We start from the raw sequence: 25,335 nt of genomic DNA, 5'->3' as shown, positions 1-25,335 counted from the left end.
ACCACCAATGACACACACATCCTTAGACGGATGGGTCCCAGTGCTTTTTCATTCATGGTCAAACATAGGTTTTTAAATCCACAGGATTCTTTGTGAAAAAGGAGAGAGATTTGCTGAAACCAGGGCATTTTCCTGAGTTCAGCCACAAGTGAACTATTTCCAAGTTCACACCAAAAGCCTTAACGTATCTACTCAACCTCAAGACCCACTTTTTTTCAAAAATTCACAAATCTTACATTTCAGATGCACTATCCCATTGATCCGCATGTTTGTCGGGGTAATGTTTCAACCACCAACCGAGCTGGAATGCGATATAAGGTCCATTTTGTACTGAACACGAGTTTTAGAATTAGGACAATATGGTGAATTCACATAACCTTGGAAAGCTCCAGAGGTCACGCAGCCTCTGTGGGAAGAACGATTCCGTCCACCACAGCGTTCCAGGCAGGCTGGCTCTCCTGCCTCCTTTGGATAACCTCCCCGCTGCCCGCAGCTCCTCAGGATGGAAAGAAAGGAGGGCACAGGATGCAACAGCACCAAAGTCAAAACCCACTGCCATCACTTTAGACATACAGAGGAATCCACCAGAACAAATGGCTAAAAACGTTAAAGGTGGTTGTTCTGGGGAGCAGAACTGGGGGTGGGAAGGAAGGAGGCAGAGGACGTTCTCGGTGAAACTTCTCAGGGGCTTTTAACTGTGTGCATGTAGCACTTCGGTAAAAATAAAAATTTAAGCCTATTGCAGCAGAGATTGACCAAAGAGCTTTTGTATTTCCCTGTCATTGAGATGGAGGGAGATTCATAATTCATTCAACATGTGGCTAGATTAAAATCAAAATCTCAGGACTCTGCTGATCATTCAGATCAGATGCTCCCATTTCACAGACGCGGTGACTGAGGCCTCAGGAGGTACAGTTCCCCTCCCAAGGATGGTGTACCCGGTATCAGAGCAGAGGTTGGAAACCTGGTCCCCTAAGTCCTAGACCTCTTTCACCTGTAGTCCTGGTAGGAACCTCAGAACACTCATCCTCCACATCCATAACATACATCCCCAAACTACTTAAGGGCATGGCCTTCAGCCTCAGACTCCTGAATTCAAATCTTGGCTCCCCCACCCGCTCGCTTGGCCATGTGACCTGGGAGAAGGTCTCAATCTTTCAGTCAGTGCCTCCAGTTGTCATCAATGTCCTCAAGAGCTGTTGTGAGAACCGGATGAACCATACAAAGCACTTAGCACAATGCTGAGCATATAATAAGCTTTCAATCAGTAACGATTTTTTATGTAGGTGCCATCATTCAATAAATGACCAAGGGTAGAAAGAACCAACACTTGTTGAACATTACACGCGAGGTACCGTGCCAGGCACTTCATAAACATCACCTCATTTAATCCTTAACAGCCCTGCAAGGCAGGTATCACCCTTCCCATTTTAGACACAAGAAAATCAAACCCAGAAAAGACTGCACAGCTTATGAAGAGGCAGAGGGAGAATTCAAATCCAGCCCTCCTGAACTGCAAAGCCTGTGCTTTCCACCATCACATGCTATGCTGTTTAAGCATCTATTTGCTCCACAGCAAGTTCTCCTACCCATTTTTGACCTTACGTTTTATAGCATTAAAGTGTGGTCTGCTTTAACAAGTTCCAACTTGGGGAGTAGATCCAATTTCTAGCAAATGCATGCAATACCAAGGTTCTATTTCCCCACTGGAGATGCTGGCAAAACCAGGGGCAAGGAAAGAAAGCAGCATGTCAAGAGCTGCCCAAGAAGGTTTAAAACCTTCCCCCTGAACCTGTAAAGTGCCTGCCTCAGTACTGCACTTTTGGCTTGAGGCTCCGTTAATTTTTTCTAATAGGCATTGAAGCCATGGCATAATTTTCTCTCACACAAAATTTGTAAGACGTCGGCGAAGTGGCACAGAGTTCCCTAAAACAAGACCATTGCCAAAACAAGGTGCATTGCCAAAAACTGCACCCTTTTGCTTTTGCTGGTTTAAGGATCACTGAGAATGCTAACCAAAGTCCTCGCTCTGCTGGTTAACCATTAAAGCAACTCGAGGAGGCACTATGAAATGTGGCTGTTCATGAAATAAATGTAAATGGATGTCCTGTAGGCCTCAAAATGAGTCCCTGTGTATCACCGTCATGAGTGTGGCAGTTTTAAAATGTGGTTCAAAATTCCTTTTATTTTTTTTTATTTTAAAAATGTTTATTTTTGAGAGAGAGAGAGAGAGAGAGAGAGAGAGAGAGAGAGTGTGTGTGTGTGTGTGCGCGCGCGCGCAAGCAGGGGAGGGGGAGAGAGGGAGGATGAATCTGAAGCAGGCTCCAAGCTGTCAGCACAGAACTCAACACAGGGCTCGAACTCCCAAACCATGAGATCGTGACCTGAGTCAAAGTCAGATGCTTCACGGACTGAGCTACTCAGGTGCCCCTAAAACGTGGTTCAAAATTCTTTGATACTCTCCCATCAAGGGATGGAGTCTGTGTCCCCTCCGCTTGTGGGTGAGCTCATGATTGCCTGGACCTAGAAATGTGACAGCTAGGAATGTGACAGAAGTGCTACATCGGGACTCCCAAGGCTTAGAGAGAGAAAAGGCCATGATGCTTCCACCTGGTCATGTTGGATGCTCACCGTCAGGGGAGCCAAACGCCATGAGGCAGTCAGAGTGCCTGAGACAACATGCCAGAAAGGTCAGATTCAGCAGTCTGGTGGACAACCCCGGCTGAGCTCTCGGCCAAGAGCCAGTGTCCCCAACCAGACACAGGAGTGGGCCTCCTCGGATGTCCCGTCCAGCCTTCAGAGGACCACAGCCCCAGCTGACATCAGACTGCAAATGCGTGAGACGCCTCCAGTGAGAGCCTTCTCCCAGCCTTCTCAGCCCCAGCTGAGCCTTCTCCAAGCCCTGGCCCACGATCATGGGCAAAATAAAGCAGTTGTTCTAAGCAATGAAGTTTTGGGGGAATTTGCTAGGTAGAAATAGTAACCAGAACGATGGAGGAGGACAACTTCCCATTATACTTTTCTTCCAATAAAGCCAAAAACCGGGGAAGAGAACTGTAGGCTTCAAGGCGATCAGAATGCAGCAGAACCCTTGCATGCTGGCGACAAAAGGGGAGCGTGGATGAAGACAACCAAACCCCATTCGCCGTGCCTCGGCTGAGTCTAAGGTCACAATCAGACGAGTTTACATGAAGTGGGCCTGTCTGTGGTTCCAACAGCAGATGTTCCTCTCGTGGTCTCCCTGTTGGCAGTTTCTGTCAGAGCAAACAATTATGTCTTAGATAACCCAGCAAAACACAGCAAGGGAAAAATCAGGCAAGGATAGGAAAAAAAATTTTTCCCATCTTCTTTTAAGGAAGTGAAAGAGGCAGATTCTAGGGGTGCCCTCAGTTGGTTAAATACCTGATTCTTGATTGCAGCTCAGGTCGTGCGCTCACAGTTTGTGAGTTCAAGCCCCTCATCGGGTTCTGCACTGATAGTGCAGAGCGGGCTTGGAATTAATTCCCTCTCTCCCTCTCTGCCCCTCCCTCACTTGTGAGAAAGGAAAGGAAAGAAAAAGGAGGGAGAAAGAGAGAGAGAGAGCGGATTCTTGCAAAGACGTGCTTTGCAAATTATCATGAGACCCTTGGTGAAGGTGTACCACATAAAAGCCATACAGCTGTTACTGCTGGAAACATCTAAGTGAGGACAGGCAAGATTAAGTAACCCTCAAAGAGGAGGGCTGGGCAAAGATAACTGGGATAACTGCCAAGGGATAAGGTTCAAGACATGTTTAACTCATCCAGCCAAAACACACACACACACACACACACACACACACACACACACACACTCCACTACGTGAGAAATCCCTACAATAAACGCTCAGAAGGAAAAATAACAGCTTTATGTGAAAAGGCGACAGACAGTCCACGGTGACCACTGTTCTGCGGACTAGGTGACCTGAAGCTTCTATCAACCACTGGGTAAGCAGCAAATCCATCAACCCCCCTAGCCTGTCTTCTTTTGAAGTGAAGTGGAGATACTCAGAGGCAGAGGGATGGCATCTTGGAAAACCCTAATGATACAGTCATGTCACTAGGGAAAAGTTCGTTTGTACCATAACAAGGGCCTATGTTCCTATGATGGGTTCCAGCTGAGCGGCCAGCAAAGTTTATGTATTATCTCGCCGGTCTTTATAGCTTCAAAGGAAGATAGATCAGACTTTTTTTAAGGCAATAGAGTCTGTTCCAACATTAGATAGCTATTTCTGTGTTCTAGCCAGCAGCCCATACTCACAGCATTTGCTAACGGGACTCCAGGGAGCGAGATTGAGAAAGACAGCCTCCAAGTGCCCGCAGTCCCCATCCACTTAAAATTCATATAATAACTCGAATTCACATAATAACTAAGTTTCAATATCTAAATATTCTTAATACTTGAAATTTTTCCCACCATTGTATCTTGGTGATTTCTGTGTTTTACAGTAAGTGTATAAATGAGGGTTTCTTGGCTACAGAGAATCCTAAAATGCCTATATGGCACTTTTCATCCCCCCATGAATTACCACAATGACAGTTTAACAATACAGTAATTCATCAACAAACCCACTAACATCAGAGTTTATCTACAATTAAGGCAGGGACTACCAATCCCAACATTTTTTCCCACCAGCCTTCATAGTTCCTAAAATTCCTTCCATAGAAATTCATTTCTTTGACTCATAAAGACATCTCTTTATAATTGAGCTTCATTCTCTACCCCCAACCCTTCCTTATAAAAGTGATAACATATGCTCATGGTAAATAATTCAGAAGATCCCAAGAAATAAAAACTAAAAATCACCAGCATTCTTAGCAACTAGCAATAACCACTAGTCATTTCTGTGGGTACATTTTTCTAGAGGCAGCCTTCTCAAACTATATGGTAATGGATCTTTGTTTTCCCTCAACCCACCAGGAATCAACACTTCCTTAGAATACAAACAAACTAGGAAAGTGGAATGCCCTGTGACTGTCACAGCAATGTTAAACTGCATTTTTAACAAGTTTCCAAAGCTTACCCTCAATTTCTGTATTTACATTTTTATTTATTTATTTTTTTTTGAGACAGAGACAGAGCATGAGCAGGGGAGGGGCAGAGAGAGGGGGAGACACAGAATCTGAAGCGGGCTCCAGGCTCTGAGCTGTCAGCACAGAGTCCGACGCGGGGCTTGAACTCACAAGCCATGAGATCATGACCTGAGCTGAAGTCGGACGCTCAACCGACTGAGCCACCCAGGCGCCCCTGTATTTACCTCATCTTAATTGGTAACAAGCACCTCATGGTCTATGGGCCACACTAGACCTTTTTTCTTTCAGATGCACAGATTCTGTTACCGTGTGCGTATGTCATTTTACATACGGTCTACCTATTGTTTTATTACCGAATTTTTTCCCACCGAATAGATCATGGTCACTTGTCTCTAACCACACGTGCCATCCTGTTTTACCATGAAAGTCCACTCTTGAAACCCTTGCATCTTACACCTAAAACCAGCAGGATATTGTTCATCAATTGTATTTCAATTAAAAACAAATGAACCCCTAGCATCTCCAAGTAGGGCAGAATCTTAAACTTTCACAAGCTAAGACCTCTCTACATGAGGGACTTTGAGAAGGGTAAGGAGAGCACAGGTTGTGTTCTAGCAGTGTTGAAATTGTTCCCAGCCTAGGAACAGCCTGGGGACAAATGCAGTTCTGGAGTGGGCCCTAGAGAAAGGGGAGCCGCCTGTTTTGTAGGACACGATGCACGACCATGCCAAAGGGCCGGGGGTCCACAAGGATGTTCGATTCTAACCACAAGTTACATCCATCCATTCTGACATTCATGGTACCTGTGTTCAGGTGCTGCTTAAAGTGCTGGGGCACAAAGATAGGAGGCCCAGCCACTCCCCACCCAGGGCCCAGGGTAGTGGGGGTGCCAGACAAGTAAATAACTGACGGGAATACAGCCTGATGAACGTGCATGAGACAGGCACAGCTTAAGACAGGTTCCTGGGCCCGACTCCCAGAAATTCTGATTCCCTAGGTCTGTGTAGGGCCGAAAATTCTGCAACTCTAACAAAGTCCTACATCAGCCTAAGGCAGCTGGTGCAAGGGCCACACCTGGATGGCGCTGCTCTAGAGCACTGGCTCATGACCAGGGGCCGTTTTGCACCCCCGGGGCCATTCTCAAGTCTGGAGGATGCTCGGTTGGCCACAGAGCAATCAATCTAGAGTCAGACACTTGAACTCTCAGTTTGTTATCAGCAAAACGGTGAGAATAATGTCTATTGCATAATATTGTTCTGACGACTCAGCGAGTTTACGTATACAAAGTGCTTAGAACAGGGTCTGGCACGTCCTAGACACTATTATCGTTAGCTGTCATGGTTACTGAAGGGCAGTCAGGAGACAAAAACAGGCAGGGAAGACGTCCCAGGATGGACCGACGTCTCCCCTGCAAGGACGAGCCACATTACAGCCCACATCTGTCCCGCTTCATTAACAGCAGCGATAATATTTATTGATGGCTTCCCAGGCACCATCATTGGAATGGGGAAACTGAGGCCCAGAGACATTAAGTAACTTACCCAAAGCCGTGAAGGGGCAATCGTGTTATTCACCCACCCGAACAGCGACTGAGCACCACAGGTAGTACCAGACAGATCCCAGGAGGGGACACACCCTAGCAAAGCAGGGCTCCCTCGGGGAAACTCATCCCCACACCCCAGTGGGCCAGCCACAGAGCAAAACCCTGGGGCTCCAGTGAGCAGAGTCCATCCCGCTTGGACAAGCCCTCTCTCTGGCCCCTCGCCAGAGCCAGTCTCTGACAAAGAAACGCCATGGCGGGGCGCAGAGGAGGAGAACAGAGCCACGGCCAGAGCCTGTGGCAGGCCTGGCTCCCACGGACAGCCCATCAGAGAGGTCTCTGCATCCGGCACCCGGGGGACCTTGGTGCTGCCTGTCCCACATGCACGAGGCCTCTCCTTCATGCAGGCTGCATGGCTGTCAAAGCACTCCCTCTTGTCCTCCCGGCCTCCCCGGCATTTGGGCAAGAATCACTCCCTCAATTCACAGACGAGGTGACTCAGTTTCCAATGAGCCAAGTGCCCCTAAACGTCACCAGACCTCAGATTCTGCCCGTGTCACCGGATACCAAGACCAGTCTTCCCTCAGCCCACTACTTCCCCACGACTTTGGGCTTGGATTTTTTCCTGACCGTAAAGTAATACAAATTCAATGCGCATAACTAAAAAAATATATATATATAGAAAAGTATGAAGACCGTGAATATTGCTCATTTATCATCAGAACGTGTATAATCTTTTCCACACATTTTTATGCCTATAAACACGGATTTTTAGAACAGGACCATACTGCGTGCTCTTCCGGAACCTGTCTCCATCCATACATCTTACCACGTTAATGACAAGCCGTGTCATCGTTTTAAGGCTTAGGCTATCAGCCAGTGCCTGTGCCTTGTATTCATTTTACAGATCCCCTATTGACAGTCATTTAGATTCAAAATTTTCCAACATTTTTAAACAATGCTGCCATGAACGTTATTGGACCTATATTCTTGCCTAGTTATTCCCTAAGGATAAATTCTTACATGTGTGATGGCTGAGTCAAAAGTTACTGTCCCTTGACATCCCAGCAGCAGTGTGGGGGGTATGTCACTGAAGCAGGAAGCCCTAAATCCTACCATTCTGATGGCTAAACTTTAAACCAAACTTGCGGGGACAGCAGCAGATCCAGCTCAAATCACCCAGAGGCACCTAGAAAAGTCCTCGAGTGTGTTTACCTTTACAACCGGCCACCCCACCCTTCCCAGCACGGCCCAAGCTGAGGTGATGTCTGGATGGTCAGCTCTCTTCCTTCTCCACTGCCAGGCCCCTGGGATATTAACTGACCCTCCCAGATAACTTGGGGGTCTCCAGGCCTCAACTCTGATGCCCCTCCATTCCAACAAAGCTGCCCCTGGCTCCCCAAAGGCCACACACATGCCTCTGAGTAACTACATGCCTGAATCCAGGAAACCCAAGCTTGGAGAGGGCAGGGAGCCTGCGTGTGAGGTTGTGTGGAGTGCCCCACGCAGGACTCAACCTACGGGGAGGTGGGGGGAGGATGCCCAGTATTGTCACATCCAGGCCAATGCCTACTGGAACCAGATCTCACCGAAGTACAGAAGTCCCAGCGTGGACCTTCTTCAAAGCACAATTGGAATCTCACAGGGCTTTCCCCAGTACACATGTGCACTCACTCATATGTCTGTCTGTCTGTCTCTCTCTCATACACACACACACACACACACACACACACACACACACCTTGAAGGAGAAAGTGCTCAGATGTGACGACACTGTCCTTTCAGAAAAGAACTTCTCTCTTGCCCTGACTTGTGCTAACAATTCATTAGAGAGAGGGCAGGCTGCTTCCAATTCACCTCTGCCTTTCCTCTCCCACCCTTGAGTTTCCAAGGACAAAACAGTTGGGTTTTTTGTTTTATTTTAAAGAGAAAGTGTTTGCTGGTTTCTGGGAGGGGGAAAAGGCAGATTCTAGGTGCAGGCCTTATGCAAATTTGGGGAACACAGCTGGCCAGAATCAAATGCCTTTTCAAACCACCCCACCCAAGCAGTGAGAGAAAGAGTATGAGCATTTACAATTCACTGCCTTCACCTCCCTGGGGAAAGGGCAGGCTGAAAAGTCAGCTTTTGATTACTTGGAGCCAGAAAAGCTGTCCATGGGCAACTAGCCCTGATGCTGTCCTTCCTCCTCCTCTCTGACCATTTCCCAGCCCTACAACAGCCCGCAAGCAGGGGAGATCATGAAAACCACACACATCACGGTAAAAAATAAATGACTGGCAAGGAATATCGCTTGTTTTAACAAACACTTGAAAAAAGATAGCTCTGTATAACATGCATTGCAAAAGTACATCAGCACATTTACACACCGAACAACACATTTCTCTGACTCCTGCATCCACGGCTCACCCCGCCCCAAGGACACTGGACACCCCCCACCCTTGCTGGTGCTCAGTAAGCCCAGCTTAGCACTGGCTGTTCCCTCTGGCTGGAATGCTCTTCCCCCACATGGCCGTGAGGTACATTCTCTCCAGACATGCTTTCACGGAAGTCTTTCAAACCCACCATAGGTAACAATGCATCCTCCTGACTCCAAAATACCCACCCTGCGAGGCCCCTCCCTGCCTTATTTTTCTCCTCACGGCATATCACCAGGAAACCTACTGTGTACTTTCATTGTTTAACTGGAATTCTCTGCCCATTCTCTCCGTTGCTCTCTCCCCTTCGCTGTTCTCAGTACACAGTAGGTGCTCAGTAAGTACTCAATGATTCAAGCTGACTCATCAACATGTCTGGGGGTGGGGGGGAATACAGCTTCTTAATTTGAAATATCAGGCTTATATCCCAGGGCTTTCTGGTTAAAAAGTTACTCTGTCAACAGCCTGGAAGGACTGGCCCTCTTGATATAAATCAGAGTGCAAAGGGGATACAACATTGTTTAAACAATGTCAGAGGTAAACCGTGGTTGCAGGAAGAGGCAGATATCCAAGTGACAACATGGCGGGTGGCTGGCATCCAAAGGCCTTTTGGTACTCTCCGATTTCAACAACCAACACAAGAGACGGGATATGGAGGTGAATCCGGGCCCCACACCTCACCTACGGCTGCCCAGAGACAACTGTGCCACATTCTGAGTGAAGGAGCAGCTAACACAAACCTCATCACCAATCTGCTCCCACTGGAGTCCAAGTCAGGAGGGGTGCTGGGCGCTCCAGACCATAATTAAAAAGCAAAGGGAAAGGAAATGCAGAAGCCAAAGTCCCTCCCCTAGAGGCTCTGAAATTACACGCAATCAATCCTCATTATTTGCAGATTCCATACTCATTAAAATTTCTAATTCCAAAATCAATACTGTCCGAGCTCCTGCAGTCATTCATGGACATGCCCAGTGGCCGCACTCCCACGGTCCGTTTAGTGCCACACTTTTTGCACTTTTGTGCTTTGTGTTGGGGGAATCAGCTGTTTTGTTTTGGTTTGAGGTTGATTTATTTCGAGAGAGAGCGTGCCTGTGCGCACGAGTGGGGGAGGGACAGAGAGAGAGAGAGGGAGAGAGAGAGAGATTCCCAAGGAGGCTCCACGCTGTCCCCGACATGAGGTTCAGACTCACGATCAGGGAGATCATGACCTGACGCTGAAATCGAGAGTCAGACGCCCCCTAGGCAGCCAGCTGTCTCAAACGCCCCCAAGCCCAGTGCTGACACGCTGGCTAGTGTTTAGTGCTCCTGAGCCCAAGGTGGTGATGGGGCCTTAACGGAGAACGTCCGCGTGTTTAGGCAAGCTGTGTTCAGGCATGAGTCACAGCGCTGTTGCCTTTGAGCCCAACGTTAATGAATCAACAATGTGTACCAGACAGACTGTCTTTAAACAGCAACACACATAAAACAAGGTAACATATTGACTGGCTGACCAAAACTGTTGCGACCAGAGGCTCACGGGAGCGTAATACAGGGTCGGGTTCCTGTGGGTCTCTGGGCACAACACTCTGCACCCCCCCAACCCCACTAGGAGCAACGGTTCGGCATCCACGCAAGCGAGTGATCACGGCGACTTTACAGAGAACTACCAGCACGAAGACGAGAACCAACCCAGTGTTAAAATGGCTGTTTCCTGCCCCACATCTTTGGGCACACTCCCCTCCTCCACCCCCACTGCTCACTCCATCTGCTTCCCTTCGCACAGGGACTCTCCCTCACCACAGGCTTCAGCTCAGGTGTCTTCCAGCGACCCGCCTCCCCACCCCCCCCCCATCCCCTGCCACATCACTCTTTGACCGCAGTTACTACAATCAGCAATTATTATCTACCTCTCGGTTCCTCACCCTCGGCTAAAATTAAACTCCCCAAAGGCGAGTCCAGTTCACCCGGGTATATGCAGCGGCCAACAGAGCGCCCGCCCCGAGCCTGGTGCCCAGGGCTTGACCGAAGGAACATAGCCCCCCCCCCCCCCCCCCCCCACATACACATCCTCCTCCCTCCAGGCTCCGGCAACATATCAAGTGTCAGGGTGCCTGCACGGAGGGTGAAATCTCAGTGCTCCTTAGTTAGTGTGACAGGAAACATCTAGCAGCCCTGGGGCCACATGTAGCTATTAAGCACACAAACACAACACCAATACAGCCCCCGTTGTGATGTGCTGTAAGTGGAAAACATGCACGAGAATTTGGAGACTACAAAGCTACACGTAAAACATCTCTTTACTTGTTTTGATATTGACAGTGTACGATGTTGGGCATTCTGGGCTACACAACACAGAGCAAAATTCATTTCAGCCGTTTACTTTCTAATGTGGCCACTAGGGAAGTTTTAATGCCTTCCATGGCTTGCATGATACTTTGGTGAGTCCACCTTGCTTGTAACACCACCAAGAAAAGGTCAGCCAGCAATACAGGCCAGTTCTGACCACCTCTCTTCACTGCTGCCTAGTGATCTCCAGAGCGAGGCAGGAAACACCTGTCCTGCAGCTTCCTGTGACAGACAAACACTTAAGTGTATTCAGAAAGAGGATTGTGAAATCAGAGTGAAAAGTTTATCAGGTGAACTAATTTTATATTCAGAAGGTTAGCGCACCATATGGGGCTGTCTTGTTCATGACCCAAAAAAAGTGGAGTACGGGCAAATTTTGTCAAAGAAAGAAAGCAATCGTTTGCAAAAAAAAAAAAAAAAAAAACCACAAGACTATTTCCAACTTGTCTACTCCTACTTGGAATGGAAGAACATGAGAGCTAGCAGGCATGTGGAAAATGACCAGCCTCTGCCACATCACAGAACCAGTAGGCCCAGTACCCCCACATCCTCATCTGGTGAGGAGGTAGACCCCCAACTTCCAGGACTGTGCTCTCCAGAAATTTCTACGATGATGGAACTGTTCTCTGCTCTGCCCAATATGGTGGCTACTAGGCTCCTGACAGGTGGCTACACTGACTGAATTTTTAATCTTGTATCTTTTTTAATTTTTTTTAATGTTTTTATTTATTTTTGAGACAGAGAGAGACAGAGCATGAATGGGGGAGGGGCAGAGAGAGAGGGAGACACAGAATCGGAAGCAGGCTCCAGGCTCAGAGCCGTCAGCCCAGAGCCCGACGCGGGGCTCGAACTCATGGACTGCGAGATCGTGACCTGAGCTGAAGTCGGACGCTCAACCGACTGAGCCACCCAGGCGCCCCTAATCTTGTATCATTTTAATTAATTTAAAATTAAATAGCCACACACGGCCAGTGACTACCACCCTGGACAGCACGGTTCTAGGCGGCCGTAACAGGAGGAGACACAGCTTGTGAAAACCCTTTGTAAACCCTACAGCCCTACAGAAATGGTAGGGTTTTTGTCGTTGAATATTATTAGAAATGTGAGATTCTGAGAGATTTCAATTGCCCAAAAAGCCTCAACTCATCAGCAGTCAAAACATTTTAAATAAACATGCAGGTTTTACTTCACTTGGGGGAAGAAGGGCAGCCAGGGTTCATGGATACATACAATCAGAATAGAGGGGTTGGTGATAACCCTTCACACACAACTCAGAAAACAAGCTTTTAATCTTTTTTTTTTTTTTTGCCACACCCAGATTTGGTGCCTCGGGGGCCTAGCCATGCAGCCAGAAGTCAAGACTGCCAGCGTATTCCCAGTAGATTATTCCTATCTCCCCCACCCTCATTCTTAGGGACCAGATGTTTCCTGCCCTTTCCGGTGACCTTCCCTGCTATTTCTCCTGCTACAGAAACGGTCCTCCCAATAGCTCCCTGCATCCCTTCAACTCTGACAGAATCATTCACAGGCTCTCAGATACATGCGGGGCTTGTTCAAATTTGCTGATGGATGGTAAATCCAACCACTACTAAAAAGGGCTGGGGACTAATTGGTAGTTGTGAAGAATGCTCATCTGTTTACACTCACGTTGGAAGATGCTCATGAAATTCAAATCAAGTTCTAGTCCCCCAAGATTCTTCCCAGCAGGAAAGCCCTTCCAGTCTAAACAGCTTTTCCTTACCATTAAGATAATTACATTCTACACGCAAGCAGACAATAAAGAAATGAGCAGGGAGATGGAAGGGGGGTGAATTTTTAGGACAGAAAGTCAAAAACGGCAGAAGTCTAAGGAAATACGCAATGTTTCCAAGTACAAACGTAAGGAACCCCCCGAAAATATTTAAGAGATTCTGTGAACTCATTCGTTCTTCTCTATGAAACAATGCAGCTAATTCTCCCCTCAATCCTTTCAAGCTTTTCCACAAAACACATGAACTTCAAGGCTCCACACAGCCCCTGGTTTTGGCCCCACGGAGCTCCCATGATGAAAAACATGTGAAATAGGATCCACATGTGTTCCACCCACACACTGGGCTCAGCAGTGTATTTTATTCTGTCAGACAGCGGGCTGTTGCTCAACTCCATGAAGGGGACGCCAGCAGTCATCCTCCAGCTATTAAAACAAAATCAAGCAGCCTCGTGTCAGCAGGACTGACACTACCTCACCAGGAACCAGGGACCCAGCCTTCTGTACCTCAAGTTCAGTCTCCCGTCTGTTGATGTCATCCGTGGATTGATTTAACTTCTCCAGTTCTCCCTAGTGAAGAGAAGAGGGGGGGAAAAAGATTGAAACGATTTGTCTTTTGTTTCCAGTAGGAATGAGCTCATTCTCTGCAAAAGTACTCCAGCACAATTTGTAGGAAGAGGGACAAGTCAATATTAATTCTCAAGGAAAATAGCTGAGCTTTGGCTGGAAAAGCAAATGAACGTCGGTATTTCTGAAATCTTCTTCTCGATGGTGTCCTTTCAAAAATGTCTTAAGGTCCTAGGAATTTTTTTCTTAGAAGGTCAAGTATTTATTCCAGGTACGTGCCTTCAGGTAAACCCACCTGTTACAAATGGTTTAAGAGTCAAATCAAAACAGTACCTTCTGCCTTACAGGAAAAACTATGCAGAAAAGACAATAAAAGAAAATAAACAAGGCCAAGCTAAAACTCTAAACCCAGTGAAATGATGTAAATCAAGGGTAGAATTCTGGCATTAACTCATTAGTGGTTATTTTTCTAGAGATGAAAATCTTTTCAAACAGCCAATTAAAGCCTCCTAGCTGTTTTTAACAAAACAAAAATAACTTTAATCCTGATCCTTAAAATAAATATTTCTAAACTAACATTTTGTAAAAAGTACCCAGCACAAGTTAACTCATTTTACTCTGCAGACAAAGGATCTTGTTAACAGAAATCCTGTACCAGGAAAACAAGATTTAGTAGTCTAAACTAGTGATTTTAATTAATAGAATCCCTAACTGAAAAGATTTTTCCACCTGATCTTTATCTTGCTAATCTGCCAAAACAATTCATTTAAATGGCAACAGCTGAGTTAAATGAGCTTTTAATTGATCTGTGCACTGAAAAACCAATTAGGGCTCCAGAAATTGCGGCGCATGGTTAAAAGCAATATATATATATATATATATATTAAATGATTTATGAAAAGGGAGAAAAACCAGTCTTGGAAAGGGATTTGCCGTGCTTTTTGCCTAGAGGGTGAGGAGGTTAAGCTGTCACTCCTAGATCTTGCCTTGGAAATTGTTTTTTAATCATCTCCCTCAGAAATGGAGGCACAGAGAGCCAGGCCAATCCCCTCGCCTTCTCCCCGCGTCAGCTTTGCGCATCAGTTGTCCCCGATTTCTGTTCACACCCCGACCCCGTAACAAGGAAAAGCTGGGTTTTCAACCATTCGCAGCCAAGCGGAGGTCTGAGCCTGTGGTGACAATAAGCCCTTTGCTAACAATGCATCAGAGGAGGCGGAAGATGGCTCAGGCCGGGCACCTCCGCCAGGTGAGGACTCGCAACCCGGCCACGGTGCCAGCCCACGCTGCAGGGGCGGACAACGCCCACGGTGCCCAGGCCCACGCGGGCCGGGCGACCCCTCTGCCCCCAGCCCCGAGGCCGCGCGACGACCGCAGCTAGCCTGGCCGGCAGGGGCCGGGGGGTGGGGGAGGACCCCAACACCCGCAGGGTGCCCCCGCCCCCTTTTTCCCTTTGTTGCACATCCGCCCGAACCGCTGGGCAGGCTGCGGCGACCCCCAGGTCCGGCGGGGGTCTGCGGGGGATCCCCGCGATACAGTCAGGCCGCATCCACGCGGGCACTGCTGCCTCCCCACGAACCCGGTAAAACTGGGAATTCAGACCCTCTCTTCTCGCCCCCGAAGCTACGCAGCCACCATTCCCCCGGACCGCAGGCACCGGGGGCTGCGAGGCCAGCGCCAAGTGTAGATGCCCACCACCGCGGCGCCCCCCGCGCGCCCTACCTGGATCCGGGGGTCCACCTCTTCTTCCTCCTCCAGCCCCTGTTCCATCCCCTCTTCCTCCTCCTCCTCCAAGTCCCGGGCGGACGGCGGGAGCTCTGCCGGCTCCTCGGAGCGGCTCCGCTTCAGCGCCGCGTCCATGCGGGCAGCCGGAACGCCGACCGCGCGGCGGACTTCGGAGCGTCCGGAGGGGCGGCGGTCGCCGCAGGCTCGGCCAGAGCCGACTCGCCCCAGTCCCGGCACGGTCCCGAGGCGCCGCGGCCGACACCAGGGAGGCGCCGCTCGCCGATGCGGATCCCGCCGGCCCGGGCTGAGCGGAGGAAATGGGCGCGGCCGCCCCCTTTCTGCCGAGGCCGTCAGCGCAGCGGCGCCCGCTCCGCCCTCGCCCCGGCGGGCCGCCCTCGGCGCTGTGACTGTTCCGCCGCCGGTCCCAGCCGCCCAGGTCTCCGTCACAAAAACCCCAGCTCCCTGAAAACCCTCAGGGTGGTGGCACAGGAGAGCCTTCCCCCTTCTGTCAACTTAGCGGGGGGGGGGGGGGGGGGGGGAGTATCACAAAGTACGCAACGTTGGCCGCCTGCTTTCGGGGTAGCTCTCTTCCTCCCTCCACAGCCAAGGCAAACTGACTGTATGGAAGGAAAGTTTGGGGTATTTCCACGGCCTGAAGTCACCTTGGGAAGCTTGTGACCCTGGACCAGTTTCAAGACGCACTCAAATCCCTGTATGCCTCCAAAGCACGTTTCTCCCCTTGGGTGAACCTTGGGAATTGTATTTGAAGGGTTCCCCCAGAAACGGAAATGAAACATACGCTCACATAGACACAAAAGTACAGAGGGAAGCTAGGTGCACGCGCGTTCATGGATTCCTTGTCCAAAGGCTCCGTGGCCCCCGCTGTGCGGAGCTCCAGACCCAAATACCTGTGCTCTCACAGTTGTGGGATTGGCCTACCTGAATAGCCACCAAGCACGGAAAATCTAGCGATGATCATGGATGTGGTTGGTTGGGTACAGCCTTCTCCAGGTGGCAACAGGTGTAACCTCCTGTTACACCTGGGCACACTCTGGCCAAGGATTTAGGAACAAGTAGGGAGCATGAGCTCCCCTGGCAAACTCAACATCGTGAGGCAGAAGAAGGAAGGGACGTTTCTGTGCTTTTATGAAATGTCAGGACCACTATGATGTCAAGGCAGCACAAGTTCAGATGGCCTTAGCAAAGCAGACAAGGACATTGCCACTGGCCACCGCTAATGTCTCCGTCACTACAAAAATGCACAATTTGTACACGTTCTACACGGGCTTGTGGCCCATTAGCTCTGTAACTTTGGAGGGCACACTTGCTTGAGAGCAAAGCTTATGGAGAGCCTATCTTTAAAGCCACCTTTGGGGGAGCCTGGGTGGCTCACTCGGTTGAGCCTCCGACTTCGGCTCGGGTCATGATCTCACAGTCTGTGAGTTCAAGCCCCGTGTCTGGCTCTGTGCTGACAGCTCAGAGCCTGGAGACTGCTTCCGATTCTGTGTCTCCCTCTCTCTCTGCCCCTCCCCCGCTCAGGCTTGCTCTCTCTCTCTCTCTCTCTCTCTCTTTCTCTGTCAAAAATAAACATTAAAAAAAAAATTTTTTTTAAGCCACCTTTGGAAAACCTGCTTATGATGGCTTCATCAGAAGCTACATTGGGGGTTACTCCTTGGGCAAGGCACTAGCCTGCACACGATGCTGGCACTGTGGTCTACTGTGAAAGGAGATTAGTTCTGTCTCCTGAAGGTAATGCAGGTGTATGCCCAAGGTTTGGCTCTGAGACGGTCACATCTGTTCATTGTTCTTAAAAATCAATAGAGCGGCAACAATTCTTTGAGTGAAGTCCTGAAACCCCTTGCTAAAAACGTAGTTGCTTTTGATTTTCCAGTGACGGATGAAGGCAGGGACAAGATGGCCGTTAAGGGTCACTTTGGGACACAAGAACCACCAATGCTTCCCCGGTGGCTTGGAATTGAACTGTAACTGAGCAGGTCTGTCCTGTGAATAAAATGAGAGACAGAGGTTGAAAACAAGAAAAGTGGGATCGATCCTGACTCTTAAATGTTTCTCCGTTGGTGTAAACCCAAACTTCCCGTTCCGAACAGCAACCTCCAAAATACATTCCTATTTAAGCTTCGATCTGACGGCAATAGTGATTCAAAATGGCACTACAGACGTGGGGAAACTACTGCAGAACGTTTTCTGTTGTACGTTTAGGAGGCCTGCGCCAGTCATAGCATTAATCCCAGTAGCGTTCTGAAGTTAAAATGAAAATCAATCACAGCACGACTATATATTTATTGGTACGTAAGTGCATAGGAAATGCAGCAGGGAGTGAACTGAGGGTGACAAGCTGTGGAGGTCCTCTTTGAGCCAAGATCAGAGAGAAACAAGCAAGTGAACCCTGCGTGCCTTCACGGAGAGAGCGCTCCAGCCACGGAAGCTGCGTGTGCAGAACCCCCTGGGTGAAAGAAACTCTGCCTCAGGTGCTAGAGAGCCAGGGACGCAGAATCTGAGACGAGGAGGTGGGTAGACCAAGGAAGGCCATGACATGGCAAGAAGCTTGGATTGTACTGAGCAATATGCAGTCACTCTGGTTAAAGCGTGGGGACTAGACCGGGGACACAAGGAGGTGAGTTAGGCTGCTGGTCTAGCAGTGGCAGGGGAGAGACGCCCCCGCTGGTTGCTTCCCTTTTCAGTGGAATTGCCAACACAATCAGCAGCTGAGGATAAGGGTGAGCTTGGAACAACGCTGGAGGCTGGCGGAGAGACACTGAAACCGCTGTCCAGGAGAGCTGGAAAGTGGGTTGACTAGCGGGTTATATTATCATTTCCAGGCTGTACTGAGGACCGACCCATGGTTTAGGATGCCCAGTGAGACCAGTCAGCAAGGAGGAGTGGTTTTTCCCACTCAAGCTCAGCTTCCAGATACAGGTGGAAAGTAGTGGGAACACCAGATTTAACCAGGGTTGAGCTTATTTAACCAAGTTCTTACAATGGTGGGGGCGGGGACGGGAAAGAAGCATCAGGGGGTTGAGGGCCACTGCAGGTGTAACAACTTTAATGATGGCCCACGGAATTGAAACTGGATCAAATAGGGAACACAGGCATGAGGGGGTGAGGGAGAGATCATGAAAATACCAGGGAGTGATGATGAAACCCTGCATCAAGGGCTAGAAAGAGGGAGTGAATTTGAGACTGTGTGGAAGTTGGTGGCCAATAACACCACCAGGGAGTTAATAATACCACCAGGCTAATAACACCAGGGAGGCGAGTTCAAGATGATTCCAGAGTTTCTGGTTTGAGTGATTGGATGACACCATTAATTAAGACCTATGTACCTATGCTACCGAGGATCACCAGTTTTTTTTAGAACATACTGATTTGAAAAGAAAACCCCTGAAAGCTCAAGTCTCTGGTGTATTTGGAAATTAGGATCCAGGTTATCTGAGGGTTGAACAGAACTCGCCTGAAGTTCTTTCTCATAACCTCAATATACGTCCCTGCCTTAGCAAGCGTGTTACAGTTCGTCTGATCTTCGAGGATTATGCAGGTTGTGTTTCTGACAGCTGCTGCCCTCCAGGAAGCGGAGGCCCGGGGGAAACCTCTTCTTTTTGAGACGCTCACGGATGGTTATGGGAACAAGAATTCTATCTGAACTGGGTCCAAAGGCCAGCCCGTACCATTTGTGAACTGACTTTGGACAAGTTGTTTATTCTCCCTGAACCTCAGTATCCCCACCTGTAAGATAAGGATAATAACACTGGTGTCTCCCTGTCAGACATCACGAAGATTAGATGAAATGGTATTTACAGAATTATAGGCATAAGACAAAACTTTAGTTCATGGTGATTCTCGTGTCTCTGTTCTCTTCCTCTGCCCCATGCCTTAAGCCTAAGGGGATCAGTTATTTTACACAAGAGATTTGTTTTAATGTTTTGTAAAGTGAAATTTTGCAAGCTAAAGTGGTCAGCAACATTCACTGTTGGAACATGTACATGATAAAATCATAGTGTCTTCCTATCTGGGGAGACACAGCCCCCACAAAAATTGTGCAACCGTATGAGTCCCTCAGTGTGAAGTTAAGGCACTTTCTGTCAATTATTTAAAAAAAATTTTTTTTGATGTTTATTTTCGAGACAGAGCGTGAGCGAGGGAGGGGCAGAGAGAGAGGGAGACACAGAAGCTGAAACAGGCTGCAGGCTCTGAGCTGTCAGCACAGAACCTGATGTGGGGCTCGAACCCACGAATCGCAAGATCATGACCTGAGCTGAAGTCAGACGCTCAACCGACTGAGCCACCCAGATGCCCCTTTCTGTCAAATTTCAACGCTATTTAATGAAGATTCCCTGCAACGCCAATTTTTTTTTTTCTTTAATGCTTTGCACTTGCTTCTTAACCCCTATAAGGTGGGGAGGGGGCGGGGGATTGAAAACTTCTCTTTGGAACTAGGGGCACCTGGGTGGCAAAATCACTTGGGCATCTGACTCTTAATTTTAGCTCAGGTCGCGATCCCGGGTTGTGGGATCGAGTTCTGCATCCCACATGCATCCCACATCCCTCCATGCCCAGCATGGAGCCTGCTTAGGATTCTCTCTCTCCCTCTCACTCTCCCCACCCCCACCCCCGAATGCTTTGCAACTTCTTCTTAACCTCTATAGAGTAGAGAATTGCTCTTCTGAACTAAAAAGAAATGAATCTCCAGGGTGCCTAGGTGGCTCAGTCGGTTAAGCATCTGACTCTTGGTTTTGGCTCAGGTCATGATCTCATGGTTTCATGGGTTAGAGCCCCACATCGGGCAGAGCACGCTCTCTCTCTCTCTTTTTCTCTCTCTCTCTCACTCTCTCCCTCTCTCCCTGCCCCACTCATACCATGTCTCTCTCAAAATAAATTAAAAAAAAAAAGAAATGAGTGTGCATTCACACCACATTCTGGTAGCAGTGACTGAAGAAACTGACAATCAGCATCCTCTCTGGGCCAACCTGTAATCTTTACATGGTGCCTTTGGCCAAGGATTGCAAACTGGGAGCTACTGGCTGGATCAGATCCGAGGGCATGTGTGGTCTGGCTGACACAGTGCTTTAAATATTTGAGCCCACAGTTAAAACACAAGCAATACAAATGAAAACTCAGACTTCTCTACTTGGCAAGAGTCTGAAGGGGACATGAGGAGTGGGTGACCTTTTAAAAAGGGCAACCTCGGAATCGAACCTCAGAGTCCTATTGACAGACTGGCTCCTACCAGCAGGCTGCACACAGGTGAAACCCCACTTTCCCCCCAGCACCCAGGTGGGAAGCTGGTTCCCTCTGCTTTTCTCCCACTCTCTCTTCTCTCCCCACGGACCCCAAAGGATCATGGCACGGGGCAAGATGGAAGAAAATTTTAAAGTAGACTTCCAAACCCTTCAGCACTACTTTTTGGCCCCAGATGACTGGTTGTCAGAACTCAAGGAGCTACAGAAGCCAGTTCTTGGAAACGTTTCAGGGCTTCCGCAGTAACAAGGCATTTGTTTAATTCCACGATTCAGTGACATCAGTGGGTTGCCAAATTGTCCTGCACTGTGGCCACTCCCCTCTAATGAGAACCTTTATTTGTGTCCCGAATCGAATTACACTCAAGCCTCTGGGCCCAGATGAATCACAGGCCAGAGTACTTACAGAACCCAGGAAGAGACTTTCAATGTTTATCTGTGATCTTAGGGGACCTGCAGATATTTAAAATGGTGCCGGGGTTCCTAGGTGGCTCAGGTCATGATCTCGCGGTCTGTGAGTTCAAGCCCCACATCGGACTCTGTGCTAGCAGCTCAGATCCTGGAGCCTGATTCTGATTCTGTGTCTCCCTGTCTCTCTGCCCCTCCCCCACTTGCACTCTTGTCTCTCTCAAAAATAAATAAGCATTTTAAAAAAATGTAAATAAATTAAATGGTGCTGGAATCTTGGAGACAGAAAAGCTGTTCCATTAAAAAGAAGGAAGAAGGTTCCATACCCTGGGAACTAGTAAGCAGAGCAGATTGTAGGCATGATTCTAGAATGGACTTTCAAGGGGAAAAGGCATTCATGTGTCACTGGAAGAAAAATGATTGATCGCTGTGACCCAGCTCGGGTTACCCAAGAACAAATCATGTCAGCCTTGCCCTCATTTACTTATTCCACAAGTTTATGAGTCTTTGCGATGAAGGAAACACACAAGAGAGAAGATCTTCATTGTTCAAAGATAACTGATACAGGAAAAGGCCACTTAAATAAATCTACTTATAAAGGAAACCAAAATTTCATATTAAATCATGATAAAGGTTTTTATTGGGACACTACCCTGCAAAATGAAACTTAAAATTATGAAATAAGGTGGTTTTTTTTTCTATTTTAAAAACCATTTAGTTTATAGATATTTACTGAACATCTATTAGGTGATGGTCTCTGACAATGAAGATACAGCAGTGAACAAACTAGACAAAATCCCTGCCTTCATTGGGGTTTATAGTGTAAGGGAAGATGGAGAAAATGTTTTAAATACATAAATAAGCAAAATAGTTGCAGTTAACAATGACAGTGCTATGTCGAAAAACGTCAGATAACCAAATAAAGAAGGCTGGAGGGTGGGGCTGCCTTGGAAGGGAGGTAGAGAAGGCCTCTAGGGACACGATATTCTAGCTGAGATTTGATGACAAGAAGGTGTCAGGCAGGAAAAAGTAAAGAATGTCCAGACAATGGGGGACCCTGAGGAGGGAGCCCACTGGACAGCTGATGCAGTGGCTGGAGACTGAGGAGGACAGCGGTGTTGAAATTGACATGCCAGGCATGGGCACAAATCAGATGACGTGAGGCCAGGGAGGCCATGGGAAGGAGTTTGGATTTTATTGTAAATGTGATGAGAAGCCATTGGAGGGATTTAAGTTGTGGAATGATGCAATACAATCTATATGTTTAAAGGCTGGCTGTGGCTGCCATGTGCAAATGGGATGGCCGTGAAGACAAGGGCAGGAGCAGGAACACCAGTTACGGGCCTGCCTTGGGGGTCCCCAGTGAGAGGTGGCCACTCAGCTAGGTCGTGGTGGGGAGGCGGCGTGGAGTCCATTCAGGACATATTGGGGAAGGTAGGTCCAAGCGCACTTGCTACTACATTAGATGCGGGAGTAGGCAGGTCAGAAGCTTCAGGAATGACTCTTGAGATTTTGCCTTGAGAAGACGCTGAAGGACACTGCCATTTGCTGAGCAAGGCAGGGAGGACTTGAGGAGCAGGTCTGAAGTCAAGAAGTGTGTTTCTAAACACGTAAGTCTGAGAAGCTATAACCCCTCAAGTGGAGATGTTGAGTGGGCAGTAGGATATACATCTCAAGGCCAGCCAGCTGCAGGCAGATGATATTTAAAGCCCAGGGACTGTATGGGTCACTTAGGAAAGGGAGGACCCTGAAGGGAACAGGCCCAGGATGAGGCTCTGGGTACACCGACATTTTAGAGGTTGGGCCTTACAGGAGGGCCCAGGTGAGGGTCCCACCACCAGCTCGTTCTTAGAAGAGCCAGCACCACAAGAACCATCGGTCAACTGTTGAGGATTATTTCTCTTTTGGCGTAGATTATATAATGTGAAATTCTTCAATTAAGATTTGACTTTCACAGCACAGGGACAGTATAACCTGACAGAAATATCTGAGGTGCTTGTTAATTGCCCCAGGTGTCTCTTGTACCTCTGATGTTCGAATCACTCTCACTTCTTTTTGGTCCTCACCTGTTGTCTCTGATCTAACAGGGCCATGTCCTCATATGTCAATGGCTTTGCAAACGACCAGGGTAGTTCCCAAAACTGCTTTCCTATTCTTGAAATCCTGCTTATCTTGCAAGACTGATGGTTTCACTTTGCCATCAATTGTTATGGTATTTGCATTGTATCTACATTATGTTGTTAAAGTCTGACCACGGGAGAGATAATGGTGGGCAAAGACTTTGACCCAATAAGAAAGGGCAGAAGCTTGGCATTAAAAGGAAGGGAAGTGCTGTGTGGTCAGTTGAGCTCTCTTCAATGATTCTCTTCTCCATTTCTTTAAGCACTTGGCTCAACAGCATTTTCCTACCTATCATTGGCAGGTACGGCTTTGTTGACTAAGTGAGCAGCAGGGATATGCCATTTTCAGGCCTGTCCCATGACAATGTCCCACGTGTGCTTCTTTAGGCTCTCTCTTCTGTGGCTGGAAGCAGATGACAGTGAAGCCTGGAGAATGGCAGATCCAGGAGGCCGAGAGAACCTAGATCCCCAAGAGGCTGCATGGAGAAGAATGCTCCCACCAACCTGAGCACTCTGAATTGTTATCTAAGCTACAGATAAAATGCCATTGTGTTTAGCCATTTAACCCTCAGGTCTGTTGGTCATTGTGGGTGGCCTATCCTAAATAGCACCCTGCTCCACCTAACTTCAAGAAGAGGGTAATGAATACCCAGTAATGAGGAGCCCCTTACACATTTCAGCCACACCCTTAGCTGGTAACCATACAAGTTCCTATGGAGAAGCTGAGAAACACGGGTGGTTGTTAGCCCACATCAGAGAAGTGGTGACTGACCAGGCAACCCAGCCTGAAGGCTAATGAGTCACTGTCCAAACATACTCGTTTCTTTGGGCCTGATTCTTGGCTCTGTCCTTTTCAACATCCATAGTAATGAATCAAATGAATACAGAGAAGGCACGCTTCTCAATTTTGCATAAAACACAGAACTGGAAGGGGTACACTGGAGTGCACAATCATGATCTTGGCACTAAATTTTCATTATGTTGTTGTATCATGACAACCACAGAGAAAATAATTGACGAAGACTTCGACCCAATGGGCAGGGGCAGAAGCTTGGCATTTAAAGGAAGGGTCAGCAAGTCAAATAGAACATAGTGAAATTCACTGAAGCTAAATATACGGTCCTGAATTTAGCTTGAAACACACTAGAACAAGATAGAGAAGACATGGCTTAAGACATCACATTTTTACAAAAGATTTAGATGTTTTAGGCTGCATTACCAAAAGTATTGTATCTAGAATGAAGAGGTGATAATGCCACTTTTCTCTACCTAAGGGAGACTGTCCTGCAGTTTTTCAGTCAAGTTCTACATTGTATATAAAATATGTTCAGAGGAGAGCACCCAGGACTATAAAAGGGTAAGAAATATGAATTTTAGGGTTTTTTATGGTTTTTTTTTCAATATATGAAATTTATTGTCAGATTGGTTTCCATACAACACCCAGTGCTCATCCCAAAAGGTGAGAATTTTAGTTTCAGAAAAATAATTTTGTTTGTTAAGTATGTCTAATTTTCAATTGAACTGGCACAATGGATAGTGAGTTCCCCATCTCTGGAGGTGTTCAAATAAGTTAGCCATATAAAATTACTGATATTCAATTATTTTCAACCTATAAGAATAGCAATTTCATATGACTCGACCTGTCCTTTGGTGGAAATGGTGGAGGGTGAGTCAAGCCATTGACGGTATTTTAAGAGCAAGTGACAGAAATACAACTCAAACTGGCTCAAAGAGAGAAGAGAGGGGTGATAGTAAAGTGGTTTATGTCACTTAAAAAGCCCAAGGCAATTCCGGGTCCAAGTATGGCTGGATCCAGGAGTCTCTCTCTCCATCCCTCCTCCTTGCCCTCCTCTGGGTTGGCTTTGCTTCCAGACAGGCCTGCCCTTGTGGTAGACAGTTGAGCACCAGCAGCTCCAGGCATGGGTTAAATCAGCTGAACAACCCCAGCCAAGAGTCTCTCCTCACCAATAATTCCTGGGACTGACTTACTGAACTGACCTGGGTCCCATGTCCATCCCATTACTGAGGCTGGGTGTGTTGGGGGTAGAGAAGAATAGAGTCACTGATTGGCTTGGCCTTCATTACAAGTTGGTCCTACAGTTGAGATAAGGGTGGAATGAGAAGGGGTGGGGTGGGGTGGGGTGGTAAGCCACATAGCCTAAAGTAAAGCAAGGAAAGGTAGCTT

At 47.9% G+C, this 25,335-nt stretch overlaps 1 protein-coding gene and 1 long non-coding RNA gene across 2 annotated transcripts in view; one reads left to right on the top strand and one right to left on the bottom strand.

The window, feature by feature from the left end:
* SH3BP5 (SH3 domain binding protein 5) overlaps positions 1-15,697 on the bottom strand; it is a 77,517-nt gene extending 61,820 nt beyond the window's left edge. Inside the window, exons 1-2 of the mRNA XM_058729863.1 lie at positions 15,365-15,697; positions 13,586-13,648 (exon numbers count right to left, since the gene is read on the bottom strand). Of these exons, the coding sequence (XP_058585846.1) occupies positions 13,586-13,648; positions 15,365-15,502 (201 nt within the window). The 5' untranslated portion in view covers positions 15,503-15,697. The remainder of the gene's footprint in view (positions 1-13,585; positions 13,649-15,364) is intronic.
* On the top strand, positions 3,824-23,715 carry LOC131511815 (uncharacterized). Its single transcript, XR_009261756.1, has 2 exons — positions 3,824-3,965; positions 23,538-23,715. It is a non-coding gene; the product is annotated as an uncharacterized LOC131511815 (long non-coding RNA).
* The last annotated feature ends 1,620 nt before the right edge of the window (positions 23,716-25,335 follow it).

This window comes from Neofelis nebulosa, chromosome 5 (assembly GCF_028018385.1).
Source record: "Neofelis nebulosa isolate mNeoNeb1 chromosome 5, mNeoNeb1.pri, whole genome shotgun sequence".
Classification (NCBI taxonomy): domain Eukaryota; kingdom Metazoa; phylum Chordata; class Mammalia; order Carnivora; family Felidae; genus Neofelis; species Neofelis nebulosa.
The sequence above is the reverse complement of the archived record's forward strand: the minus strand, read 5'-3'. Positions and strand labels throughout refer to the sequence as shown.